Source organism: Bombus huntii, unplaced genomic scaffold (assembly GCF_024542735.1).
Source record: "Bombus huntii isolate Logan2020A unplaced genomic scaffold, iyBomHunt1.1 ctg00000222.1, whole genome shotgun sequence".
Lineage (NCBI taxonomy): Eukaryota > Metazoa > Arthropoda > Insecta > Hymenoptera > Apidae > Bombus > Bombus huntii.
The window spans coordinates 1-10581 of NW_026099443.1; the positions used below are offsets into that span (position 1 = coordinate 1).

Consider the following 10581-nt stretch of genomic DNA (forward strand, 5'->3'; position numbering starts at 1 on the left):
ATATGGTTTCTTCTATATGGAAATGAAAAGGGAAAAATGAACATGGAAGACAAGAAAGTTTTCTTCAGGTTTAGCGTATGCGTGATACGCTTTGAATGTCTCAGATAAAGATAAAGATACTCTGCTCATTTCTATTTGTTCCGCAGAACGAGAAATTTGTTGTCTTTCATATTGGTTTTTACGATTCAATTTTTGGGCAGTTTTCCCTAGCGAGTGTCGGTCCCTGTTTGATATAACCAGACCGTAATTTATACAGATATGTATTATAGATATATATTTGTAAAACTGAAATCAGATGAAATAAATGTTGCCTGAGGTTTTAAACGTTTAATAAAAACAATATTTCATTTGGAAAAAATGTAAGATATGTAAAATTACATATTGATCATTTTGCTGGTCTTGTATCATAAAACGTGTGGCCCGAAGAGCACGTGTCCGGTAGAGATACGTCACTTGTGTTAGGAACCGTTTTATAACCTATCACAGTAAAGGAACGTCGGCAGTATAGCAGCCGAAGAATGCCGTGAAAGTTTCTGTACAAAGTACAATTGATCTACAATTGATATTTTCCGCAATACTTATCTGATGTTCGGTCAGGGTGTCCCATACTCATGATATTTATGACAGTGGAATGGCGTTAGTAAATCAATTACAAAAATTTTCGAGATCAATTCTCGGTATTGCATCAAATTATTCAAAATATACAAGCAACACAACGTTACCCTTTTTGCAGGCAACAAGAGGAATATCGACCACGCAACCACTTTCAGAAAAACAAGAGTAAGTGATACAAATTTTCTTGTGCTTTCCTTCTTTTTTTAATAGAATTTCAGTACTTACCTTCCAATATAAAATTGGTGTCAAAATAATAATGCTAATAATAATGTCTAAGAAATTTTTCTCTTTGTAGGAGTATAACATCTAGAAAAATAACATAGTATTAATAAGAACAACATTGACAGTGAACAACTAAAAATATAACACTGTTATAAATATATGATATACGAATTTTATTTATGTATTATTAAGACAAGTATATCTTATTTTTAAATTATTTCTATTATCATAAGTGATACATATAATTAAGGTATAATTAAGAGAAGATTAATTGAAGAAACACAAAAAATAAGGAAAATAATTATATTGAGATAATTTTTATCTTTCATAAATATTATTTTCAGAGTAAATATAACGTTTGTTAAAGCAAGTGGAGAGAGAATCAAAGCAAAAGGGAAAGTTGGAGATACTATATTAGACATAGTAGTAAATAATGAAATTGATTTAGATGGATATGGTATGTTTTAAAGAAGCATAATTTACTTAATTTAAAATAAATAATTTTGAGGTAGAAAATATTTGAAAATTTTCATTTTTATCGAGTTTAATATTCTTATTATTTTTAACTTTTGATACTTTATTATATAAGTATGTTGTAATATTAAAATATAATTGATATAGGTGCTTGTGAAGGAACATTAACTTGTAGTACGTGCCATTTAATATTTTCGAAAGAAGTTTATGATGCACTTCCTGACAAACCAACAGATGAAGAATTAGACATGTTGGATTTAGCATATGAATTAACAGATACGTGAGTTCATAATAATCAGTATCAAATCATTCACATTATTAATTCTATTACCTTTTAATATTTTATAAAGTGAATTTTTCTTTGTAAATTTATGTAAAAACAGGTTAGTATTGGGTATTTCGAAATCTGCATCTCAATGTAGAATTTCAAATCGCTATCTCTGAATACTACGAAACTGAAATTATAATAAATTTTCATAGTTTTTTATTTATGACCCTATAATCATTACGAATCTATGTTGGAATTAGCATATTTACAATGTTGATTTTCAAATGGATAAATAGAAATCTTATTGTGTATTAGTATTAATTTGTATAGCAATAAATATATTTATTGACATATTCAGTTATATAATATTTAATTTCAGGTCACGGCTAGGCTGTCAAATAGTAATGTCTAAGGAACTAGATGGAATTGAGGTAAGAGTTCCATCAACAATTAATGATGCAAGAGCATAACTGAAATTATCTATAGGTTTTTGAAAATTTGTATACAATGTTATACATCTCTTGTTAAAAAACCCTTGTTATAATTATTAAAATATTGGTATTAAAAAAATATAATAAAGAATCTTGTGTTTAAATGTGAAGCTTATATATATACATATGTTATATAGTATAATTGCAATTTTGATATTTGTACATTGCCATTGTAAAAAGCCTATCCAATTATGAAGAAAATATATCTTTTATTTTTAATATACAGGGTGTCAATTTTAAAACGTTCATCTAAATTATTTTCGTTACTATTAAAGATAAGAAGAAATTACTAAGGAAGACTTAAATGGTTTTAAGATGTGTACTTGGTTATGATAAAAAAGACTCTTGTGGAATAAATTTTGCAACTTCTGAAAGATTAGATAAAAGCTTAGAACCTAAAAAATAATTTGAAATTAATTTCGTTTAGATATACTGTTTGATTTCTTAGCTGTGGGCAAGTTTAAAAGATCATCAAACTCATGGTCAACAAAACAACAGAAATGTACATGCAATGCTTTTTCGTTTCACAACAAGTTATCTGACACTATCATCATTTTCGTGGCACATGCAACATTATCGATTCAGTATAGTAATGTTTTGGATTGAAACAAGTGTCTCGACATTGGGGCAAAATATTTCAACCTTTAAGGACTAAAATTAAAACTTATGAGTTTGTTTATAATTTTAATAGATTTTATTAATATTGTTTTTACTGGTTTATTAATTACAAGAAAGTTTGTAAAAGACTGAAGTTTTATGTAAAAAGTACAAATATTCTTTCAACAAAATTAGTCAAATCACATCATTATTTATACATATTGTATATAAATAAAATATGCGGATATATTACTTTACCCTAGAATTAAAATTCAATAATATTGAGGAATCTTATTTATTCAGATTTTGTACATTATCGCTTCTAACCTCGGATAATAGAACAACAAATTAAATATTTTTAAACAAAAAAACTTTGTTCCTTTGTTTGATTTCCCTTGCTCGCGTTTCTTAACTACTTAGATATAAAATACTTACGTTTTCGAAAATTCATACTTTACAAGCTACTAAACGCTTTATCTGTTCAGAATAATTTATTGTTTTCTTAACTAGGTACATACCAAATACATCTATTAAGTTGGTATTTCTCATAATTACCAGTACATAAAGCTAAAACACTTTTGTACTATGCTTGTTATACATGGATCTAACAAATAATTTAACTTGTGTATTGTCGTTTGTATATTTTGTTACGTGTAAAATATTCTATTTCTACACTACTTACAAGTTCGATAAAGTGTACATTACACATCGTGAAATTTACATATTTTCACTTGGTTACCCTGCCCAATTCGAATATAATTCAGAACGTATGTGCTATATTTATATATTCTGCATTTGTTTTGTATATTATGTACACTGATCTGATCTTTGTAAACGCGAGTTTTACGATATTAATGAGAAATTTGCCAATTTAATGGAAGTTGTTAATTTTTTCTGGCACGTTTCACGTTAGCAGACATTTTTCTTAAGTTACAGTCGAAAAATGTTTTTATGTAAAAGAATAGGAATGATTATTAGGAAGTTATTTTAAGATGACAAGATATTTCACGTCTTCTATTTAAATATAGCGTTAAATTTTAATTCCGTCAATTCGTATATACTCGTACATCGAATTTCCTTTTCTCATGTCATTTCTTTTCTTTCATTTCACATTTAATTACAAAGATAAAGTGTAAGTACGTTGCTCATAAAATTAATATCAAATGTCGCAAAATATACAAAAGTAAACTAAGAAGAGGGGTACATATTATTACACAAACTGTCGTTCATATTGCATATGTACATATGCAGTATAAAAACAATACTTTTTAGTTTTTAATCTCTTGTTTAAATAATCCTAATATCTAAATTTGTATCGGTCATTGATTCGATATAACTGCGTTTATTGGAAGTAATTAAGCTATAGCCTGCGCACAAGAGAAGAAGGAACAAACACGTATAGTATACACGCTTAAATAACAAAATTAAGTCAGTTTACGTTCAATGTGAACTTGATCAAAGTTCCAGTCTCGAATTATAGAGTTTCTTACTATCAGTTTACAAAATTCGATATTACGATTATGTACCGTATTTGAAAAACATAAAATGCTTTGTTCAATTTTAAATAAAACTAATATTTACCAAAGCGAATACGAAAAAAATGTTATCATCAAACTCAATTTTCAATTATCAAACTTAATCCAGCACAAATACAAATGTTCTTCGTGCTTTTTTACTTTTACTACTTTTCAACTCTCTATAGTTCGAGATTTGAGTTCCGCTAACTTTCTTTCTACTGCGCATGCGCAACAGGAAAACTTGAATTACACGTAATAGTAAAAAGTTCGAAAATCTTATCCTTTCGTGGCAGCGAAAGTAACCTAGGACTAGAGGTTCCATAACATTAATAATAATAAGGCAATAATATTAATATTAATAATAATGTAATCGAGTACTACTAACAATATTAATAATAATAATAATAATAATAGTATGGTAATGGCAAGATACACGCGGGTATAAATTAATCATTCCTTTCGTAATATCTACGACGTCTTCGGGATATTCTTTAGAAATTACTTTATTTCTGGTCAATATTCATTAACGAGCAACTTTTCTCTCTGTTTCTTATCACGATTTTTTTCACTTCATCACAATTGTACCGTTAGAAATTATTCAAAACATTGTTAAAATGTCCATGAAATATATGCAATTGCCGTATTGAATAAGCGAGTAATGAAGTTGCTGTTTCACTGAATAAAAGTGAAATCTCCAATGCGTGTGCTCAAGTATATAAGTTAAAAAAAGATTGGTACATCAATGCCTATTATTCTTAATCAATATTCATCATTTAACAATTAGGACCGAATTTTTACAAACCAACTCTAAACCACGACCCAATTTACAAATAAAAAGATCGATGTGTAAATTAACTATCAACTATTAATCTCCAATCCTATGTGAAGATATAATGTTCGGACCAAATTTCTAAACTAACGTGGACAATTCATGCGGACTATTGGTGGTTGCTGCGCTACTTAGATCCAATGTGGCAGCCGGAAGACCAGGACTGACGCTGCCGGTTGCTTCCCGTGGCAAATGCTGCGATCTATTTAGCTTATTTCCAGGACTCGGTGGCGATCTATCTGCTGGTGTATCCGGTGGCGTAACCACGTTTCTGTGTCCGCTCACGTTCAGATGATTGTGCGTCGCCGCGATCGGAGCTGGCGATGAGAGCAACAAGGGCGGTGGGGACATTGACACGTGTCGATGATGATGATGGTGATGATAGTGTTGGTACTGTGCAGCTCGGCCGTGCGTTGCGTGGCTGGTATTTAGTTGGTTCGTCACGGGCCCGACTTTCGTTGGGCAGCCAGCATGGTGGATGGTTAACGGGCCACGTAGTTGTTGTTGCTGTTGTAGCTGTGGCTGGTTCTGGTGCTGTTGCAGCTGCTGCTGACGCTGCAGCTGTACCGCCGCTTCGCACTGTTCGCGCGCTAACGCCTTCACGGCATTCGTCTTCTCCTACGAAATAAGAATGATAGGTTAGGTTGTAGTCAGGGGCCATAACAAATTAAAAAAGTTATAATATAAGAATTTACATTTTAGTTGAAATGATTCTAGTTACGAATAAGTATTAAAGATGATTCAAATCTTTTTCGTTACCGATAACCATGGTGAAAACTCTTTTGGATTACTTTCAGCCATTGTCAATCTTATTGTCTTATTATACTACATGCTTGAAGTAGAAGGAGGGGTACAGAGAAAAAGACTTTTTCTCGGCAAATATAATCGTTACTCAATTATTTTGTTCAACAGTTTTACAAATCTCCCCAAAATAAACGAGAATACGAAAATACACTGAATATCGTGTGTATGGTTATTTATAAAATCCCCTTGAAATAGTTGCGATCGCGGATCACATAAACAAACGAACCTGTCATTCTACAGAGTATCTTTTTCGGTGAAATTATGCAAACGTAAATGTAACTTCGGTAGATCTCCTCGAGAACTTGTAAGCTTATATCACTCTGACCCAACCAGTCCACTCTAAAGTGTATAATTTATAAAAGGGGATTATATTAATACGCGGAGGATGTGGTAGGTGGTAAGTTTTGCATATGAATGTTTGTTGATACAACGAATGGTTAAATGGAGGTTTTCATGAATGTGATAAGGACTAGATCGAATGTTTTAACATTTATAACTAGAATGCGTATTTTTATACAAGTTTGTAGTTTTACGAACATAATCAAAGAAATAAAATTTTAATAGAGATTTGTTTTCTTATATACGTATATTTTAGCGCATTTTATGCATTTTGCGCCATTTGCGTACTTTTCAATTTCGCACGAACGTATAAAGATCCGCAATATAATTATAACGCTTCTTAAAAATGTGAAAAATCCTGGTTTCCTAAAAGCTTGCAATTGATTTCAGAAAAATTTTTATGAACTCTACCAGATAAATTATGGTAACTCTGAAAAACAAAATTTCACGATAAAATGATTTCCGGGTAAAATACACATAAAAGATGATTTAGACGTGTTTGAACGTGTTCGTTTTCTTTTTTAATAGCGATATGTTCTTACCCTCTGCCACACGAAGACGTTATGGACCATTGCGCATCCACAAAACACGATGCCAAGGCCTATGAAAACCGACGTAACGATTGCCGGCGTCGAATGAAACTGGATGAATGTATACAATATCATACCTGAAAGCATTGTTAGAGGATCATTATAACACGTATGCCATAACAAGCGGGACAAAGAATCGGCGCAAATACATATTCTCAATACATATAATTCTCGAAGCGTAAACTATATACATATGCTTTTAATTGAAATTTTCAATACTAGTTGCAAATTATTTTTCAATTAATTTATTATTTAAGTCTTTATATATCAATTCTCGACGAATAAATTACTTAAATTATAGAGAATCTATCTTCAGACAATAGAGAATTCAATATTTTTGGTCGTTAAGTAATTTACAAATTTCTAAAACGATTACGTTCGAAGTTTTGGACAGTATTTGAAGTTTCTAACATGACATTAAAAAAAAATAAATAAATTTTATGATATAATTAAAAAAACATTGTAGTCTATCATAATTTCTATTCCGTCAAATTTATTAAAACGCAGTTTTCTTCTGAACAGAGTCAAAATGTCCGTCTTGAATCGAGTTCAACAGCTTAACGATCGATCGAGCGAATGATAGCTGTGTAAACTAGCATGACACAACGTAAACTTTAGATTAGATCTCGATCCATCCACCAGCCGTATTCATGCATGACATGAATATTCTGTTTCAGCTCTTTATAAATTAATCTGTTAAAACTTCTCTAAAAGACGATCATTTTTTATTTTTCTAAGAAAAATAATGACTATTCGGCGTTAAAATTAACTTTATTTCCATTGGATTTCTAAACTGATTTCATACACTCAGAGATAGTTCACAGTATCTTTTAGATTCATGCCTGAATTCAAGAAAAATTAAACGTATAACTTATGTACTAGTATCTTTCAAAAGGTTAAAGTTGACAGAATTGAAGGAATTGGTTCTTACCAGTTAGAAAGACGGGAATGCTAATGAAAAACCCTCCGACAGCACATATCCGGCTGATGGATGATTTTTGCAGGTACTTGTTACTCCTGAAACAGACAAAATTTGAAGTGAAAGTCAGTTTCACGATTCTATGATAATTGAGCGAAATATAAAGGAACCAGTTTTTTGTTTAACAGCCAAGAATCTTTCAAAAATTCTACTGTAATTGATACTTCAAATATATTTAGTCAGACAAAGGATAATCATAATCGCAACGTTAATCTTAACTTTAATTCAAGGATCAAACAGTATCATTATACATATAAAAGTAAACATAAAGTCTATCCACATTGTTGTTGTTGTTGTTGTTGTTGTTGTTGTTGTTGTTGTTGTTGTTGTTGTTGTTGTTGTTGTCGTTGTCGTTGTCGTTGTCGTTGTCGTTGTCGTTGTCGTTGTCGTTGTCGTTGTCGTTGTCGTTGTCGTTGTCGTTGTCGTTGTCGTTGTCGTTGTCGTTGTCGTTGTCGTTGTCGTTGTCGTTGTCGTTGTCGTTGTCGTTGTCGTTGTTGTTGTTGTTGTTGTTGTTATTATTATTATTATTATTATTATTATTATATGTTATTCTATAATTGATTTTTATTTCTTTATTATCAATATTATTCTATTTTCTATAATGATTCAATTATAGATCTTATTTTTTGTCAATCATATTTCACTGAAATGATCACTTTGAAAATAATCTAATAGTAAAAAATGAAAAATAATCTTTTTCTACCTTGTCTTCATTTTTTACAAACTCTGTCCACCGCCGCAAACCTATTAAATGCATGAAACGACAAAGCAAAGCTGCTTCACATAATTCCCCGCTCACGCAGTGTCAATCAGCTCACGACCGCAAACGATACTGCTAATTTCCAGCGACCACGAACGATTTCACCGTAATTGCCGGTGTGAAATTTACCAATACGTGCTCGAATTGGTCAATAATGGATAGAGCGCTCTTGCACACACTAATCTACCAACAAATAATATTGACTCAATTGAACAACAGCGCCTAGATTAACGGACAAACCGCATGTTCCAAACAGATTTACAATCACGGCAGAAAATACATGCCGTTATAGATGTTTCCTGGTCAAGACTAATTTCCACGCGTTAAGAACATTGTAACCGGAATCTAGGAAGAACTAGCACTTCCTGGAATAATACTATTGTGTCCTCGATGAATGTCTCTCCGCAATGCCCTCGAGTGAGTTGTTTTTGTCTTTGGTCGTACGACGTCCGGGATGAGAATTCGGGGAACGGTTTTGCGCTGCTTTAATACTCGCACAACCATCCATCCATGGGACTGCATCTTTTTAGGAGGACCAGTGATTAATCTTTTCCCTTTAATCTTTAATTTTCATCTCTAATTTCTCATGAGGCTAAGATTCCTGCATCTTTTATCATAATAATTTATTAATACTATTAATAAATTGAGACAATTTTACACGTCGTATTTTGCGTTATAAGATGACTTGTAATTTGTAAAATTTACCTGTAAAATTCCTTTGTTTGTTTTACCGAAGCAATAGTTGGCATTTCTATACGACAATAAGAATTTGTTAATACTAATAATTTGTAAGGTTATCATGTTATCATTCTTCTAATGGATAGTATATTATTGAAACTTTTTTTAATATTGAAACGCGATATTTTTTTGGAGAAGAAGTGCATAGTAGTAAAGAGTTGAATTCTACGGACGTAAAAAGTGGACATAACATTTTCTGTACATGGAGTCGCCTGGCCTAAACATTTTATGATTTCCGGGCAAAAAACAGACGAATCCAGCGCTGATTTTAAAGCAGCTTCATCCAAATAAGCCACAATAAGAAATTCCCACGAAACAGTTGCGTTCATCCCCTTTCGAGGTCGCCGACCTCTTTGAATGCGTTTCAAGTGCGTCGTACCAATGAAACTTCGAGTTCTAGACTAATTTCTCGGCCTTTTGCGTTAAATTTAACCTTCCGCGTTAGTGTATTTCGGACGAGCTCCTATTTTACGCTTTCGTCGACTTCACCAACGTAACACGCAGCATCCGCAAGTAAAACTGTCTCTTAAATTTGATGTGACACCGATACACGACGAGAAGAATCACAATGCCATTTTTATTCCACTTCGTTAATTTTTCGTCGTAAGGTTTAGCTGTAAATAGGATTAAAAAAATTTAGATTAACGAGGAATTTAAAATTGATCTGTTAAATCAACAATTTCCATTAGTTGTCGATAGATTTTATAAACCTCAGATTACTGAGAAATTATACACATTGCAAAATATTTACCATTGGTTACCCACGCTACACGTAAATTTGATCAATCTACCAATGCACTAACACTGCAATAAATTTCTATTGCAACATTCCACGCTCCTTTGCCGCACCTTAAACTCCTCGCTAGATTTATTCCACCTTAAAGTGTCACATAACTCCTACGACACCGATATCAAATCTTAAACTCCACCAAATTCCAGAGAAACTTGATTTCGTCGAGAGTAAGAGATTAAACTTAAAAAGCAATTTATTTCATCTTTAAACTATCCCAAACTTCTTAAATATAATTTATATATATATATATATATATATATATATATATATATATATATAAAATATTATACACTTATTGTGTGCATTATATATTTCAAGAACTTTGCAATAAAAAATAAAACTTATTACATTTAAGATATGGTTATATCGCACAGGCTCGAATATGATAAAGAGGTTAAATAAATGTCTCGAATCTCCGCAACAAACTCACACAAACCGCCTAAAACACGTATACACAATGTGCATTCACTACGAACTCGACTCCCATTCCCTGCCAAAATCACAGGCATGCAGAGTCAATTTCACTGCTCGAGCTAGTTGAATAGGGAAGAAGGTCGAGAGCTGG

At 31.7% G+C, this 10581-nt stretch overlaps 2 protein-coding genes and 1 long non-coding RNA gene across 3 annotated transcripts; 1 reads left to right on the forward strand and 2 right to left on the reverse strand.

Moving 5' to 3' along the window:
• Window positions 1-285: 285 nt before the first annotated feature.
• Window positions 286-2293, forward strand: LOC126877706 (adrenodoxin-like protein 2, mitochondrial). Its single transcript, XM_050640275.1, has 4 exons — window positions 286-780; window positions 1182-1294; window positions 1459-1591; window positions 1959-2293. The coding sequence occupies exons 1-4, from the start codon at window positions 632-634 to the stop codon at window positions 2047-2049; spliced, it is 486 nt and encodes a 161-aa protein (XP_050496232.1). The 5' UTR covers window positions 286-631; the 3' UTR covers window positions 2050-2293.
• A 2191-nt stretch (window positions 2294-4484) lies between these two features.
• LOC126877707 (dual specificity tyrosine-phosphorylation-regulated kinase 1A-like) lies at window positions 4485-7846 on the reverse strand. The gene is made up of 3 exons (XM_050640277.1): window positions 7678-7846; window positions 6699-6823; window positions 4485-5631 (listed from the first exon to the last, which is right to left on the reverse strand). The coding sequence occupies exons 2-3, from the start codon at window positions 6819-6821 to the stop codon at window positions 5095-5097; spliced, it is 660 nt and encodes a 219-aa protein (XP_050496234.1). The 5' UTR covers window positions 6822-6823; window positions 7678-7846; the 3' UTR covers window positions 4485-5094.
• A 1211-nt stretch (window positions 7847-9057) lies between these two features.
• On the reverse strand, window positions 9058-10236 carry LOC126877705 (uncharacterized). Its single transcript, XR_007695260.1, has 3 exons — window positions 9975-10236; window positions 9191-9837; window positions 9058-9092 (listed from the first exon to the last, which is right to left on the reverse strand). It is a non-coding gene; the product is annotated as an uncharacterized LOC126877705 (long non-coding RNA).
• Between the last annotated feature and the right edge of the window lie 345 nt (window positions 10237-10581).

Excerpts from the sequence above, each read along its gene's own strand:
- LOC126877706 (XM_050640275.1), top strand. The coding sequence starts at position 632 with ATGGCGTTAGTAAATCAATTACAAAAATTTTCGAGATCAATTCTCGGT. Across the intron at positions 781-1,181 it reads CCACTTTCAGAAAAACAAGA|AGTAAATATAACGTTTGTTA; the intron begins GTAAGTGATACA and ends TATTATTTTCAG. Across the intron at positions 1,295-1,458 it reads AATTGATTTAGATGGATATG|GTGCTTGTGAAGGAACATTA; the intron begins GTATGTTTTAAA and ends TAATTGATATAG.
- LOC126877707 (XM_050640277.1), bottom strand. The coding sequence starts at position 6,821 with ATGATATTGTATACATTCATCCAGTTTCATTCGACGCCGGCAATCGTT. Across the intron at positions 5,632-6,698 it reads ACGTCTTCGTGTGGCAGAGG|GAGAAGACGAATGCCGTGAA; the intron begins GTAAGAACATAT and ends CTTATTTCGTAG.